The sequence below is a fragment of the Leucopleurus acutus genome (genome assembly GCF_964270905.1).
Source record: "Leucopleurus acutus genome assembly, chromosome: 4".
Taxonomy (NCBI): domain Eukaryota; kingdom Metazoa; phylum Chordata; class Mammalia; order Artiodactyla; family Delphinidae; genus Leucopleurus; species Leucopleurus acutus.
In genome coordinates, this window is record NC_139146.1 from 116,636,685 (window position 1) to 116,654,662 (window position 17,978).

Sequence of the window (17,978 nt, forward strand, 5' to 3'; positions counted from 1 at the left end):
AGCCCAGCATACATATACAGAAGCACACATACACCTTACCCTTATAGTGTGCGTGTGCTACAGGCTGGGAGAAACCTAGCAATAAAACGGCTGCAGTTTCAAGTTACCAGGAATTTGAAACCTGAAGAAGTTTGCTCTTGGCAAAGCTACACTAACCTTTCTACCTATCCAAATTTGTACAAAATAAATGTCAAATAGCAGTTAATATAAAAAGTATAGTACTTACTGCTATAATCACCATATCCATAGTAGTTGTTGTAACCAGTGTAGTCATATCCTCCATAACCACCGTAACCTTGGCTGTTATATCCATAGTTGCCATAGCCTTGATTCCAATAGTTACTATATCCCTGGTTCCAGTTTTGACTGGGGCCTGCAGCACATTAATAGGTTCACTAAAGTCAGAAGATCAGCAAAGATCTTTACTTCAGGATAATTAAAAAGTAGAAAAGCTTAAGATAGAGTAAACTTAGGCTCTAGCTTACCACCACCTCTTCCACGAGCTCTTCCTGCAAATCCTCCTCTAGATCCCCACTGTTGCTGTTGCTGATACTGTTCCTTCGACATAGCTACTTTTATTTCACACTAAAAAGAGAAAAATTATGTTATTACACTGACTCAAGAAAACAAAAATTATTTTTTTAAAACATACAGTTGGCTGCCCTGATATTGATAACTTTCCTCAAAATCAGTTTTTCAATTAAACCAATCATCAGTACTTAGAGAATAATCACTTCTGATGTATCCAAGAAGTATGTGCTTGAGAATTTTACTACATTCTATTTGTTGGGTCCTCAAAAAGTATCTTTTGGTAAAGTCTAGACAAAAACTCACTTAAAAACAAATGTTTCCCTCCTATTCCCCAATAAAAGCAAAAAAACAAGTCAAAAAATGACTTTGATAAATAAGGAGTCAATGAGACGTCTTTAAAGCACAAGCATACAAACTGAAGCCTTTACAGAAAGTTTAGATGACTGAACTCTTTACAACAGCTAGTATTCTCTACAAGTAATTGGATGCTTAACTTACTTTACTAAGACCAACATTGTGGTATTTCTTTTCCATTATCTTCTTCACTGGTTCCTCTTCCTTAAAGGTAATAAAGCAGAATCCACGCCTCTTATTGGTCTTGTTGTCCATGGGGAGCTCTATGGATTCAACCTGATTATCAAAAAAAAAAAAGTTTTAACACCTTAATTTGTTAGTGGGGAAAATGCACAAAGAAAACATGCATTTGGCCCTCGTTCTATATTGTGTCTGTTTATTTTAATCTTTTAAAAATTCTTCGAATTAGAATATGCATTCCACCTAAAAAGTTGTTAAACCTGTTTATAAAAAAAAGGTTCATAGGGTATTGACACTTGCTACCTAATTCAAGGGTCACAAACTCAAATGCCCGCCCACCCACCAAGCACAAGCAGAAGGAAACAGTCAGTTTTAAGAAAAACAATAAAACTGACTGTGTTTGGGAGAAAATGGGGAATGGTGAGGATCACTGAAAACTGGAGAACGTATGAGCAACCAAAGGTGGAAGTTGCTACTCCATCTTAGACGGCTGTTGCCAGGCAAGAAGGCAGTTCCAATGTCACCTGCTCTTACAAATACTGAAGAAAAGCTAAATATACAGATTTTTGTGGGAAATATCTCAATTCCTAAATACTAACAACATGCAATATGTTCTGCTTGAATCAAACCAAGGATGTCTGCAGGCTGTATCTGGGTCCAAAAGCCACAAATTTCTCAACCTAGCTTTAAATCATTAATTCATAAAAGGAATCTAAGTCTATAATTAGCCTCATAAAATTTGCACATACACATGTGCTTAAACTGAGAAGGCATTACACCCTATTGTTAGTTTATTTCTTCCCTATTCTCAACTGAACCATTTCCTTCTACATCTCAGGTAATCCAACCTGAATGTCTTCCTCGTTTATAGCTTTCTACTAATCCAATCAATTCCACAATAAGAAAATGTCTACTTCATCTTTGTGTATGGTATGCCCAAGGATGCTATGCATACAATAGTTCCTCAATAAACTAGAAAATGCAATCATCTAACCTTCAAAGACCTGCTAATAATGTATTTATACTGTCCTTATTTCAAAACAAATCACATAATCTGTCCAAACTTCAAAACAACTTTGGAAAACCCAGTGAAAAACCTATAATGTGACAATTATATTCACACTAATTTTAACAAAAACTACGTCAAAATATTATCACATACCTCACCAAAACCACCAAAGTACTCCCTTATTTTCTCTTCAGGTGTATCTGGAGAAAGGCCACCAACAAAAATTTTTTTAACAGGCTCTTTTGTTTTCATGGCTTTGGCCCTCTTAGGATCAATCACCTTCCCATTCAATTTATGTTCTTTCTGATCCATGACCTAAGGAAATTGAAATTTTTCATTTGAAAGATGTATATCTTAAGTTCAGAGATTATTAACTTACTTAAAAATAATTATAGTTAAATATAGCTAATGCCAGGCATATGTTGACCAGCTCACAATTAAACTGTCAGTTGTGGTGATGTGATATTAGCTAATATATACCAATGTTTAAACCTAAAGGTCAGTAAGAATGAGGAGTTAATCAATTACTAGACAACCACCATGCCTTTAACTATTTAGCAATATAAGCATGATTGCTACTTCTCTGTAGCCTAAAGACTAAAATGTAAAATGATTCAGTCAGAAGTTTCTTGCCTAGCAAATTTCAAAATCTGTATTTCTGTGAACTTAACACAGCATATCCTTCTAATTAGGCATCTTTAAGGTTTTTAAAATTAATTTTAATACAATAGAGCCTGACACACAGAAGTTTTCAGTAAAAAAATTCTTGAATCTGACTCTCTTCATAAAACATATTGGCAAGAGCTGTTATCTCTTCCTTCGTATGACTGCAAAAGGGGAAATCACAAATAATAGGCAGATTAATATCAAACTATTCACATATTTTACATTATTAACTGATTAGAACACATGGCACACTACCTTATCTACACTCTCCGACTCTTTAAATAGCACAAAGCCAAAACCCCTTGATCGCCCTGTGATAGGATCTAACTTCAGAGTGCAGTCTACGACTTCACCAAATTTGGAGAAGTAGTCCTTCAGATCTTTCTTTGTAGTGTCCCAGCTAAGGCCTCCTATAAACATTTTCCTGTAAAGACAAAAAGCAATATTAAAATGCTAAAAAATTTTTTTTAATTTTGCCTTAGGTATCCACATCAATAATACTTCCCCAAAACTGCACCAATTTACTGGGCAGTGTATTAAAATGTCACTCTTCCTACATAACCACATATCAAGAACACCCTATTACAGTTATGGAAAGTTTTGTTTGTCACTACTGTGCCTGCATAATTACAAAATAGGGAGCAAGCAGCAGATTAAGTCTTTTGACTTGCCAAAAAGAGAAATGTATCCCCAAAGTAAAAACAGTATACACTGTCTTTCTTAAATTACAAGTTAAATACTGGTAACAGCAAAACAGAATTTCACCTTGAAATTTCTCTTCCAAATCTTTATTAAACTTATAAAAAGGCTATGAGGTCCCCATTAATCACAGTAACTAGCGTGTCTATGCTGAAGCTCCTTTCTTAACTGTTCTCTCATTAACAAAACTCTTAGCACATAAAATGGGAAAGTCTCACAATTAAGTTGTAAACCAAGTTTTTCGATGTGCTAAGAATCCTTAATAAAGACAAAAGTAATCACGTAAGCAATTTAATGAACAAAAAAATTACCCACTGAAGCACAATCCACTAATTAACCTAAATGATTTATTTCCAGTAGAACCTCAGTTAACCAGCAATAAAATATTTAAACCTTTAAAACGCTAAAAGTGACAGGTGGTAAGTGGAAACCACCAAGACACTTTAAAACCAAAAATGCATCATCCCCCCCCCCAAAATAATTTAAAGTGAAATCTTACTTTTATTACAGCAAAAGGCCATAAAGCTCAGACCTGGCAGCTCTGTGATCCCTTTTACATCTGCCCCCTTTACCCACTCCCACAAAAGAGCTAACATATACCTCCCTCCTACCCTTTAAAGAGACAGGACTAGAGATTGTTATTTTAAGGATAAACTGTCAGAATTTGTTATGTGAGGGCTAAAAATCAATTTCACCATCAGAATAAAATCATGCTTGGTCAATGACTTCTATCTTTGCAACTGCAGTGGGTCAGGGGGAGGGGTGGCGATGGGGGTGTGGTGCTAACTTCCAGCTCTGAAAAGAAATTAAAGCAGGAACATCTCCATCTTGTGGGCTTTTTAGGATATCGCCACTAAAGCCAATTCTTGCAACAAGAGAACAAAGTCTATCCCTAGAATAAAATCTTGCTTCTGCTTAACCTAAAGATGCCAGATTAACTGAGGTGTTACTGTTCTTACTATTTTTATCAGACTTGTTCTTACTTCTAATAAAGTTAACGCAAAAGAAGTCTTATTTTTAGGCATATAGTGTGCTTCCCGTTTAGGTTAGGTTTTCAACTTGTACCTGTATTCTAGAGCTGGGCTATTTATATGCTTTACATTCAAGACTTCTGCTAATAGAATTTCCATGCTTCAAGTAACTTTTATTAACTTTTTATATTTTATAATCAATGAGCATAACAAAACACCCACAATATTGTACAGGTATTATTATTGTTTACTGCCAATTCCATGGGGAAAAAAAGTTGAGGTATTTTCTCAATTACATTTTCTTTCATATCCAGTGAAATAATATCCAGTCCAAGTTACTTAAATTGCCTTAAGCACCTTTATTTTTAACCTAACAATCCAGAGCACTTCCTTCATAGATGAAAGTACATTACCAACATTTACTCTTTCAAGGTGAAGAGAACACTGCTATCTTTTTAAGGATGAGAAAGAAACGGACTTCAAGGTAATGACCTCTTGCTCAGATATTCATGGAAAGTTCTAGATAGAAACTTCAATTGAAATTTAACTATTAAATTACCACTTCTGTGATTATTACAGAAACTTTCCATCGATAATTTAACAGTTTGAAGAGAATAACAGAAGTCTTTTTAAAAAAAAACTAAAATTGAAAGGAAAGAAAATTCTGTGTCTGTTTGGTCTGTTCCTTAGAGACAGAACTAGTTTTGATTTTATTTAACCAAGGCAATATTTATATTGAGTTGTGTCCTCAATTTAAAATTAACAAAAAATAATTACAAAGAAATAAATCAAGAATGAGGCACGTTCTTTAATTCACAAACCCCAAACTTTTTCTCAACATTGGGAGTCAGTTTTCTTAAATACTAGATAAGCACACTAATTCATCAACTGGCCCAGTAAGTGTTCTCTTACTGAAAGAAACTTTCCACGTTTAATATAGTCTTGAGTAAAGAAGTTGTTAAATGTGTCTATCTTAGAGTTAAAAAAGGTCACCGAAGAGGCTATCCTTCTTAAACAATCAAATCCCATTTATCCAGAATATAAATGTCCTAGTCAACTGTAATTTATACATCCGTAGAATGACTACTGTTTCTCAAAAAATTAGAGCAAAATATGTAGTAAAACTTCAGCTATCCAGCACCTTTAGAGAATGAGAAGCCAAATAGTCTACCTTCCTTCAAGCATTGCCTGCCTTCCTAATCTCTCTCCCCAATTGTTTTTAACCTTCAATTACTTGGAATGATTTTTTTTTTCCTATGGCATATCACACACACTCTTCTGCCTTCCTAATCAAATAGAGTAATCATGATTTAACATTGAGTCAGTCACCACTAACACACTATGCTACTATAGCATGCCCGTAGGGTCTTCTGAACTTAGAGAACTATTTATTAATACACTAAGTGCATCTTATTTCTTAGCTCTTTTAACAAGTTCTAGTTTTCATTTTTGCCAGATTAATCAGCAGCTGCTATTCTAAAATGCTTCCCCCCCTTTCATTTTTTAGGAAGTTAGCTGGCACTCAAACTTTTCAAATTTGGGGTAAAGTAAAAGTAAACAGCCTCTGAGCAAGAGCCTAACTAGCTCTTTTTTGAGACAAATTCATTACATTTTGGCAGCCCAAAAGCACTCATTTTCTTCTGCTCTAATAAGGGTGCTGCACAACTGATAACCTAACCAGACAGGTGGATATACTACAATGAACACATACTGTACCAAATTCATTCTATCTTTACTAAATCTAGCATATTGAATAAATTCACCCCATTTTTACTCAGTAGACACACCAAAATATACATGTGTAACAAATAAGAAAAAGTCTGTTATCTTAATTCTGGATAAATGGGAACTTATTTTAGCCTCTCTAAAACACCAGCATTCTGACATGCTCTGCCTCAAATTATAGGATGGTATATATAAGATGGTATCAATTTAAACTTTCTATATTTTATATTACTGTATCTTGCTTAAAACACAATACCTAGTGTCTGTCCAGATTACCTTTGCTGCCTTGAACACAAAGACTGACTTTCAAGTTGCTTTCACCCCTGCAGAGATGTGCAAAACACTTTACAATGAAGGAGAGCTGGAACTTCAGAAAAATCCTGAGCAGCGCAAGTTAAAACTACAGCACAGGACTTGTTCAAGTAGCAGAAATGGGCCCCTAATACTGCAATACAAGCTTAAAATTTGATCCTTACTTGTAAGTGAATCAATAATCCCAATTAAAGTGTAGGACTTTACCTACAGTATCAACGAAGTTTAATTTCTTAATCCTATCTGTAAAGTTATTTAGCACCCCAAAGGCAATATAGTATTCAACTTAAAACACCTACTCAACAATTGAAATATTCTTGCCTTATAGATACTGACATTATACCATACTATAATATTAAATGACAGGCACAAAGTTATACAACTCAGTGCAGATAACTCTCCAAATGAGAATTTAGGTTGCTTTGTGGGACATTCTCCTCAAGAGGAAGTACATTTAGAGGCAGTAAGCCAAACTGCTTGGGGTTTAAATCCTTCCTCCAGAACTAAGAGCTTACCTCTATCTGCAGTGAGGATTTAAATGGCACAGAACATGGTCTAACACATCCCAAGTGCTCAATAGAAATAAATTACTATTTAGTAGGGACAGAGCACAATCTAAATAAAGCAGTTTTTTCACTTACTCAATGGCTTAAATTTTTTTTAATCTGCATGAGCTATATGAAGTTTCCAACATTAAAGGGAAACGGCCAGGATGAGTTTTATATAAATGGATCCTAAGATTAGTTTTAATGCTAAAGACTTAACCCAGAAATTTTAAATATACCATGTAAAAACTACAGACTGGAAATTAGGTTTTCTAAGCTCTTAAATAAAATGTAGTTCCAAAATCACACTGATGACTTGTCTGTACTCTACATAAATGCCAGTAACTTCAGTAAGGAATAATTTCAAAATATAAACAGCAATATATATGGAGCAGTGCTGGCTGGTGGAAATACTGTTTTTTCCCATCTAAGAACTTTGAGTAGGTTTAACACGCTACTCAACAGTAAGTATTTTTTATATAAAGACACTTGGCCCTACTACCCTGCTCAAGGTAAATGATAAACACATCATTACACTTTTTCCCAATTTTGGAAAGGGAAAAAAAGGATTCTGTAACTTTTAAACACTTCCTAACAACTCATGGCCTTCCATATGTGGTTTCATAACAAATTCTGACAGTTTAAAAACTACAACAGCATGTCGATCTGATATACATTTCAAGTACACAACATAACTGGCCAATCACTGTCACCTTTTAGAGTAATGTTACTCAAGCATACCACTAATCCTTATTTAAATAAAACTTCTGGTATTTTATCCTTAAAATTATTCCTTTACAATCCTAAAATGACATTAAGTATAGTGAAATCTCAACAACAGATAAGAAATGAGTATTTATTTTCCTTATAAAATATAGATTTAGTTTAAAATTAAATCAGTAGTTAACCTAAAATGGGGAGGGGGTTACTTTTTTGCAACTAGGTAGTATTACATGGTATCATTTTAGAATCTGTATAAAAAATACTCTTGGAAACAGTTTGACAAACTCTTAACAAGTCAATAAAAAAGATTAATTCCTCTAGGTAATATATTAGATCTCATTTCTTCATACTTTGAATGAACTTAAATGACTAAAAATGTGAGTTGAAACATAATAGCTAATAAACATGACGGTTTTTGAATAAACTTTAAATGTTTAGCCCAAAATCTCCCCTTTTCTTCATTTCATTCCCAGGCAGGAATGACATCTTGTATTTTTACTTTTAAAATAAACTCTCAATCAGCTTTATAAGGTAAACTCTCCTCTACCTAGAGGTTAAGGAATGGAGTTTCCTTAACCTAGAGGTTAAGGTTCTGGTTAACTGAGATTACTACACATTCACAATTCTATAAAGTTTTTTTTTTATTAGAAACCGATTTAAATATCAACCCTAAACTCAGAAAATGGTTTTCACCTTTCTTGGTGGAATTTCAGAATCTTGCAATGCTTTAAAATCACATTACTTTTTAATAATATAAGGGGAAAATTATGTAAGATTCATTTCATGACATTATTGGTTAATTTCTGAGTGTATTAGCTGATAGTTTTTTATCTATCTTTCTCACAAGACTTGGGGTAGGGAAACTAGAGTTGAGTTTCCTGGCTGTTTGGACTTCATGGTAGTTTCAAGTCTAGATAAGCAGGAGCTTACAGAATAGGACCCAATACTTAAAAACTACCACCTTGATTATTGGCCAAACACTGCTAGTAATAATACGTGTCTCCCCACTCCACCCCCAAACAGTCTTAAACGTCTAGCTCCAATGTACAATATGTAATACTCCAAAAACTAAAACATGCTTACCTTTACTCCACAGGAGTAAACCACTGGCAGTATCAACTATTAAGGCACAGGATAAATACACACAAGCTATGAAAGCAGGCTATGTAGTCAATCTTCCTGTGGTGAGCATTGTTTCCAACACACAAATCAGCAAACCAAGTAACGAACATGTTATATTACCTGAGACCACACTGTTGGAAGTGAAGTAACAGAAACAGATCCCACGCTTCCAGCATCCAGTTCAGTGCCCTATCTACTAAAACGTTGAAGCAGAACTAAAGTTGTTTCACTCCATTTGTGAATCTGCACACACTCGAGGTGCACAGGTTTAATCGGAATAGGGAAAAAGTTATTATTCTATTACTTTTTAAATGCTTTCAAGCTAAAACTAATCATTCTCCATGTTGGCCATGAATCACACACAATAGCAGATTCAAAACCTTCTTATATTAAGTGCACCCTTACAGATGACAACACCCAAGCAATGTTTAAAAAAAAAAATACAAAGTATACACTTAATTTATAGAAGGGGCCACAAGTATATTTATCTCAAAAAGCAGCACTCAAAAACTTCAATGATATTCTCCAATTCCAAACCCAAAAGGTCAGGTGATTTTTAGTATCCTTCATGATAAATAAGAATTTGAAATGAAAAGAATTTAGTACTCCTTCCTTAGGTGTTAATCATCTCAAATCTGGGGGCATTCACTACTACAATTAACCCAGGAAACTTGTCAAAGATTCCCAAGAATGCCAAAATTCAGACCCATGTACTCAGGGTCTCAACTTTACAGTAAATCCAACTTAGGAATCAAAGGCCCATAAATTTGGCGTTAAGACTGCTTTATCTAAAAGTAACTGCTCTTCTACAAAGCAAACAATGTTCAAGATGCCCCAGAAGCACTAGGGTATAGATTATAATCTCAAATATTTAAAACAACAAAGTGTTAGGTAAACCCATTTCTTAAAAATTAAGACAGGAGACAACCTACAGCACAATTAATTCACAAAATCCTCAAACAGGAAGAATCACACTTGGGTTTATACACTAACGGTTATAGAACTAGATCAACAGTCCTGTTATTAGAAAAGTATTGCTGTACTTTGGCTCATAAATGAACAGGATTATTCTGCTTCTTACCTAACCCAATGCAGGCAAGTCAATGTACCTACCTTGTAAAATTGCAAGCTACTACAATATTACAGTTCCCCAATAATCATGAGAAAGTAAAAACTCTGTCTCCAGGTAGCTTGCTATACATGGGATGCATATTTTGCCAGACACTAATTTTAAAGTACCTACACACTGAAAGGATCATAGCCCTATAGAGGACATAATGAGTTCACACCAAAATGGGAAATCTCAGTGCAATTGCTTTTAAGTAAAAACTAGGGATGATAAAGTTGGAAAAATTATAATGAGATGAACTCAGGAAGGCATTTTACTATGGAAGTGAATAATTACTCTAAAGGTCCATAGTAAATTGTGGAAACACTTTACTCCACTAGAGGTATAACAAGCATGTCCTCCTCAAAATAGCTGTTTATTCTTGTATTAAAAAAAACACTTAAGTCTGCAACAAATTGATTTTTTAAATAGTTTTAGGATGAAATTGTAATTCACTTCAGTCTCAAGTTAGAACTGTAAAAAGACTCGCACACAGAAATGTGTTTAAGAAATTAAATTTAGATTTTATATCTAGTAACCGGTCTTACCCTCACCACTATTATGAAACTTCTGCCCAATTTCCCTCAAACTGGGAGACAGAGAACAGATAGGGTGGCAAGTGCAGACACCAAAAAGATTAAGTCTTGAGGGCTCTTTGTTCAGAAAGAAAAACAAGAATACGTGTAAAGGATGAGGCTGACAGGAGAGTAATTTTTAAAAAATATTTATTTATTTATTTGGCTGCGCCGGGTCTTAGCTGCGGCACGCAGGAACTTTTGTTGTGGCACGCGGGGGTACGTTATTTTAAAAGTCAAATATTAAACTTTAGAAATGAAAATATTTGTTAAACGTAAACTCAAAGTAAACCTCATGATCTAAAATGTTTATTAACCATAAATATTTAATTGTCCATTTTTCCTAAGAGTTCAAGAAACTTGCAAAGTTATAGTATTAACTAACAGACCACATATAATTTCTGCAAGCGTCAAAGCAACGACCTTTAAACGTAAGTTTACGATCCTTTCAAATTACTGAAAATAATTGCTTACATATTTGAAATATGTAATGGAGTAATAAAGTCAAGTACAGTTATAATTTCTTATTTAGTTTGCCACTATTACCTAGCAGTGAAATTGAACTATCACAGGACCAAATAGAATAATTTCCATCATAAAACTTTTATTCTGGGGACTTCCCTGGCAGTCCAGTGGTTAAGACTCCACGCTCCCAATACAGGGGGCACGGGTTCAATCCCTGGTCTCGGGGAAGATCCCTAGTGGCGCGGCCAAAAAAAAAAAAAAAACAAACAACTTTTATTCTGTATGTCACACTTTATCTCCAATATAAAACTGGACAGATTTCAGTTAAAGAAAATAATAAGCTCCTGTAAAATGTAAATACTGTCCCAACTGGGCTCTTAGAATGTTGTTTGTACAGATGTTAAGTCAACTATCTGCAAGTTACTGGCCCTCTAAACTCCAGTGGTGGTAGATACAAACTCCTGGAAAACTCAAACATAATCCTGAAGGCAGAAATACTGACATTTAGGGGAAGAGGAGGGATAAAAAGAACAATACTCAATCTACCAGCCTTTCAAAAAGTCATGCAATTGTGAATACACGTCAGTCAACCAACCAACTGTAATTAACATTCCAACCAAATCACACTGAAAATCTAAAAATCTGATTTAAGCTGTAGTGGAAAGCCACATCAGCACGCCTTTAATAGTACATGTGCAATTCTTATTAAAGTTCTATTTACAAATATGGTTGGTGATTTTTAAAAAATGTCATTTTTGCATATACATCACTACTTTAAAAATTGTTTTACTACTGACATTTCCAGAATATTTCAGTATAACATGCAATACATTTTAAACACACAACGCTTTATTGTAGCAGATAACCTTCACGTATAACATTAAACTTAGAATTACACGAAAAATTTTTTTGTCTTAAAACAAATCAAATTTAAAATTAAATACTCTTTCTTGCCCAAATATAAAAATATCATTACTAATTATATTAAGCTTTAATTGGCCAAACCACAATTACATGCATTACCACAGACCAAAAACCATGTAATGGCATCAATTTTGCCCAAAGATCACACATGATGCCTAAAAAGGTTTTATATCCCAGGTACAAAATATCCTACTGTACTAAAGTCTAGAATTTCCTGGGAATCAATGGGCAACTAACCAATACACAGCCTCCACATGTTATGACTATTGAAACCTTTATATTACAGAAATAAAATTTAAAAGTTTTACCATTCTTCCCGCTGTGCCGTCGCTGCTTCAGAGTGTCGTGGGGAGGAGTTTGAATGGCTAGGGAATTAACAACCGGTACAGCAACCAATCAAAATTCTAGTTTTAGTTTTTGACATTGTTAGGGTTAAAAACTTTAATTCATTTACACTTCGGTTCAACAGTAGATAACTACAAAGGCAGCTGCTTTGTGACTTGAAAAATCAACAGAAAGCCCGCCCCAAACAGTAAGTTACACAATCATTTGGGTGCCTCTGTCCAAAGAACAGAATTCAGAAAGAAACCAAAATGTTAAAAGGCTTAAGTTTCCAAATATTTAACATATCCCTTTCTTAAACTAAGCTATATATAATTCCAGATAAATTAAGAAAAGCTCGTTTCCCATCCCACCTCCACTCTCCCAAAGCCAGCACAATCAGCAAAACAGCCCGACAAGAGTCTGCCTAGGCTGAGAATATTAAATCCTATATTCCAAAGGGCTTATCTCTCCCCCCTCCAAAGCTTGTGCTTTCTCCTAATAAAGAGAATGTTTTCCAATATTGAGTTAAAGCGACACTTTATTGCTTTTACCTTCCAGCCAACACCTTTCTCCTTGTTACAGCGAAAAAAATTACACACACACACACCCCAATTACAAAAAGTAAAGGAAGCGTTAACCCAACATCAGCGATCAGTAACGGGAATAAGAAAACCCAACCAAGAACCCCTGATTTAGTCCCTCCTGCTAACTCCTATATTCTGTTCCCGGCTCCCAAACGCTGCGTTCTAAAAAATTTTATGCAGCTTTAAATAACATATACAACGTATTCCAATCGGAGGAAACAAGCTACTACTTAAAAACCTGCAGAAACAATAAAAGCCATAGCACATTACAGAATTTGTTCATTTTATGAGAGAAGGCTGGTGGGCCTCCTGTAACTTAACTGGGTGAGAGCGGGAAGGAGAAATCAAGAGAGACCAAAAAAAGGATTCTGGGCACGGCGTGGGTTGTAAAAAATGAAAATTGCACAGAAAAAGTAAGGTAAGAGTACACTATCTGTACGAACAGTTGAGGAACCCAATAGCTGAGGGCGCGAAAAAGGTGCGCGGTTAGAATAACTCTGCGGGGTGGGGGAAGGGCGGTCAGCAAGTCGGAGGTAGAACAGCTCCAGTCAAGTGCAGGCTCCGCCGACAAGGAACTTGAGGAAAGCCCTTGGAGCAAAACCAACGTACCAACAGGCGATTCGGGGAATTTCACCAGGCCCAGTTGGTTCCGTAGGCTAGAAAGTGGGGAATATGCAAGCAAGCCGTTGTGCGATGGTGTACAGTAGGAAAACGAAAAGGCTGAGGCGAAACTTACTCAAAATACTGAAAAACATTCGGCCTGAAGCCAAGACGGGAGGAGCAGAGCTGGACAACCTACACGTTCCCCGAAGCATGTGCTTACAAAGAATGGCATCGTCTAGGGATGCTGCAGTGAGAAGCACCAAATAAACCTTAGTTATCCAGGCATAAAGGATTTTTGTGTCTGCGTTTTTATGCCCAGGACTTTAGGAAACTGGGGAGAGAGAAGACAGCGGGAAAAGATAAAAGGTACCCCTCGACAGGCGGGAAAAAATCCTGGCGGCTAAGTCGGTGGGAGGAGACCCAAGGCGAGGGAGGGAAGAAGGGCGGGCCGGGGAGCAGCATGGTGACGGCTAAAGGTGGAAACGTGTGTGATGGGGGAGGGGGCGATTAGCAGGCAGGGGAAGAAGGAAATGAAACCCCGGGGGAGCCCGGCGCAGAGAAGGGGATAACAGTGCAAAGAGGCTGCACGGGAGCCTGGAGCACAGGGGGAGAGCGGGAACGAGGCCTAATGGCGGGGGAGAAGGAGGGGGAGGGGGGATAGTTGGGCCTGACTATCCCGGGCCGCCCCTTACTCACCCTTCATCCTCCTCGTTCTTACTGGCATCGATCTTCGCCCCCTCCGACTCGGCGCTGCCTCCTTCGGTGCCTCCGGCCGCGGTTCCGCCCCCGGTCCCGGCTCCGCTTCCCGCCGCCGCCGCTGCCCCCTGCGCCGCCGCCACCATGGCTCCCTCCTGTTCGCCCGCCGAGCCGCCTACCGCCGCTGTTGCTGCCGCCGCCGCCCCGTCCCCGCCAAACTGCTCCTCCGACATAGTGCTACTGCCTCCGCCGCCGCCGAGACTACACCCGCCGCTACCGCGAACCGAAACTAGCAGCAAAGTAATCCCCGCCGCTGCCGCGCGCCCGCTCTACCGCGCGAAGCACACAACAAGACAGAGAAGGCGCGCGTGGCTGCAAGGGCTCCTGCGCCTCTCCCCGGCCTGCCCCCCTTGCCTCCCACTCTCGCGCGGCGCGCACTCCCACTCTCGTCCGCCGCACTAAAAAAGAATAAGAAGCAACGGCAGCCGCTCTCGCCTCCTCCTCGCTTTAATGGCGCCGCCGCGGACCACCTAAAATGGCCGACGGAAGAACGGCGCGTCCCGGTCACGTGGCGCGCGAGCGCGCCCTTTGCACCTCCCCCCCCCACCGCTAGTTTTTTTCCCCTTCCTCCTCGGTCCCGCCCTCTCGCTCCCTTTTATACCTTCCTCGCACGCGCTGCGCCGCACAGCGTGGGGCCTTTAAAGGGAACCGGAAATGGCGTTCTATAAGACGGCCGCGCGGAGACCATCGAGAACAAGGAGCGCTGTTTCGAAGGCGCGGCTAGAAGGGCCCCTCCGTCCGCCGCAGCTTTTCCGAGGGTTCCTGGTCGGCTCACCCCAATCCCCACCCCCACCCCCAGCAGCGGGCGGGAGCAGCGGCGTTGGGCAGGGGTGTGGTAGCACCTCCCGGAAGGCGGCCGTGCCTTGTGCGCCTGCGGATTTGGAGTGGGGGAGGGGAGGCGCACAGCCGGCTGCTCTCCGCGTATTAGCGGTGCCAGCCCGAGACGGGAGGCTACGCTGAGGTGTCGGCCTTGTCCCACAGACTCCGGGGAACGCCTGGCTCGCGGTAGCCTGAGCGAGGCGCCGCGGCTGGCCGTGCGCGTGCACGGACTGCGGCAGCTCCTCCGGCCGCCGTAGTCGCCCGCGACCGGGTGACATTGAGGTTTCCCCGGCTGCAGCTGCCGCGTTTCCCAGACCCTGGCGGGCAGGCTGAGGCTGTTGATGATGAGGGCTGCTTTTCTTTTAAGAGTTACTTTCCAAGTAAGACTTCTGCTTGCCTGCTTTTCTCCTGAAATTTTTCGTCAGAAGAAGCAGGTAACTTACGTATTTTAAGGAACAGGGATTGTTTTGCATTGCTTGCTGTATTTGAGGATCCTGAAACCTACCACGATTCTTTGAAAATACTAGGAGTTAGGAAGGCTGTTAGATCAACCAAGAGTTCACTTAAGTTCATGTTTTTTAGCTCTTGTACTAAATAGAATATCTAAATACTGCGAATCTTCTTTACAAGGTTTCTCAGTTTGTTGTGTTGTGGGTTAGGGGAGTTTTCTGTTGTTAAACACCGCTAGGGGTTTTGTGCAGGGTAACAGTCAAGTTCTTTAATAGACCTACTAGAAATCCCAGACGCCTTGGCTGGAAACTGGATTATTCGGGCTTTGGGATTTGCTGCTTCCTGCAATTACATCTTGAAGAAAATCAAGTTTTTAGGTACTTCTTTAGTCAACAAATGATTATTTGCCTGTTCAGCGTGTGCCCAGGCACTGGGGAAACGAAGACTAGTGTGAAATATCGAAAAGAACTCTGCAGAGTTTAAATATTTGTTTTCCACTATGTAATTAAATGAATTTGTATTAACACTATCCAAAAATCTCAAAGGAAGACTGAAAACACTTAATTTTTTATAATTAGTCAAGTTAGCAGAATTTACATGACAGAATAATTAAAACCCAAGAATACAAATCAAATTCTGAAAACGTCTTAAAAATATAATCTTACTGAACTCCTGTATTACGTAAGTCACACACAGGCAGTGCCAAGAATGTGTATCGCAGATCAAGTGGTAGTGACTTCAGGTATGTCTCCACCTGTCAAAATAGTAGCCAAGGGACTTCCCTGGCGGTCCATTGGTTAAGACTCCACCCTTCCACTGCAGGGGGCTCGGGGTTGGATCACTGTTGGGGGAACTAAGGTCCCTCATGCAGCGTGGGACGGCCCCCCTAAAAAAAGGAATAGTAGCTAAGCAGAAAGTGGATATTGTGTTCAAACCAAATATTCCAACTTAGAGACAACTAAGAAGAAACTCACTTGAAGGGGGTGCCTGTTGAATCTCTTCTGTCTTCAGAAGATAATTCTTTTGGGACTTCCCTGGTGGCGCAGTGGTTAACAATCCACCTGCCAATGCGGGGGACACGGGTTTGAGCCCTGGTCTGGGAGGATCCCACATGCCACGGAGCAACTAAGCCTATGCGCCACAACTACTGAAGCCCATGCGCCTAGAGCCACAACTAAAGTCTGCGTGCAGCAACGAAGACCCAACGCAGCCAAAAATAAATAAATTTTTTAAAAACTTCTTTTGCTTTTTAAAAAAATTTTTAATTTAATTTAATTTATTTTTTTATACAGCAAGTTCTTATTAGTTATCCATTTTATACATATTGGTGTACACATGTCAATCCCAATCTCCCAACTCATACCACCACCACCACCACCACCACCACCACCCCCAGCCACTTTTGCTTTTAAGACAGCTTTAGACATGCCTGTCTCTTAGTAATAGACTTTCCCAAGAGGTTTATTTTAATTCACACGTAGCTCAGTAACTTAGGAACTTTCTTGGAGTTTATATTAAAAGTTCCAGGAAACGTAGGAATGATTTTAAAGCTAACACCTTTATTATGTGTTATGTGAGTATGTATGATGCCTTATCACTCATATCCCTGCATATTATGGTCCAAATCTCTGCATCCTATGCTCCAAATCCACCCAACATTCTTCTGAGTACCCATTTAACTTCAACCCTAGTTCTTTTCACGTTCTTCATCTGCCTGGTAAACTATTCATCCTTCAAAACCCCAATTAAATATTCCTACCTCTGTGAAGCCTTCCCAGACTCCCTGAGGCAGAATTAATCATACATTCTCACAGTCTTTATCTTTACTTCTGTTTTTCTAAATATGTAATTTTACTAGACCATGAGTTCCTGGAGAGTAAAGTTAATGTGTTCTATATATCCTTCTTCCCTCATGCACACATGTACAAATACACACACATAATAGACTAATTGCTGGTTGAATTACTGAATGACAACTTGTTAGGTTTAGGATCTTTCAGGCAAACTAGGTATGCTTCCAGGGACTTAAAAGTCTCTTCCCACCATCCCACTTCATCTCTGGCAGAAAAACACTTCCTCAAACCACTTGCTGGTGTGTGAAGTTCCTTAAGAGGGAGAACCAAACTTGTATTCCATAGTCATAGGTAAGAATTTACTGTTTAAGGGGCTGAAGATTGTATATTGGCACTATGTTAGACTGGCCCAAATCACTGCAGTGAGGTCGTGTCCCCTCTCAGTGTCCATGACATCAGAAATTCCATGCTTCAGGAGGTTCCCAGTGATTCAGATAACACTGAAATGTTAGATCCTCATTTAATTTAGCATTTATGAAGCAAAAACTGCAGAAAAGACTAGAGTACTTATAAAAGGCAGAATTCATTTGAGATTTTAAACTGGAATCACTTTTACCCTGGACAAGATGTACACACCTAAGTCAAGAAGTCACAGTTTATCTGCTAAATGCACTGTACAAGGAGTTCCCTGGTAGCCTAGTGATTAGGATTCCGGACTTTCACTGCCGTGGCCTGGGTTC

At 38.8% G+C, this 17,978-nt stretch overlaps 1 protein-coding gene across 4 annotated transcripts in view; it reads right to left on the minus strand.

The window, feature by feature from the left end:
• The window catches only part of HNRNPD (heterogeneous nuclear ribonucleoprotein D), a 17,093-nt gene extending 2,448 nt beyond the window's left edge, over positions 1 to 14,645 (minus strand). Inside the window, exons 1-7 of one of the 4 annotated variants that reach the window (XM_082838258.1) lie at positions 14,117 to 14,645; positions 12,218 to 12,274; positions 2,996 to 3,164; positions 2,228 to 2,389; positions 1,030 to 1,161; positions 486 to 585; positions 227 to 373 (exon numbers count right to left, since the gene is read on the minus strand). In XM_082838258.1, the coding sequence (XP_082694384.1) occupies positions 227 to 373; positions 486 to 585; positions 1,030 to 1,161; positions 2,228 to 2,389; positions 2,996 to 3,164; positions 12,218 to 12,274; positions 14,117 to 14,349 (1,000 nt within the window). In that variant the 5' untranslated portion in view covers positions 14,350 to 14,645. The remainder of the gene's footprint in view (positions 1 to 226; positions 374 to 485; positions 586 to 1,029; positions 1,162 to 2,227; positions 2,390 to 2,995; positions 3,165 to 12,217; positions 12,275 to 14,116) is intronic. The other 3 variants (XM_082838259.1, XM_082838260.1, XM_082838261.1) reach the window with 3 other exon arrangements.
• Between the last annotated feature and the right edge of the window lie 3,333 nt (positions 14,646 to 17,978).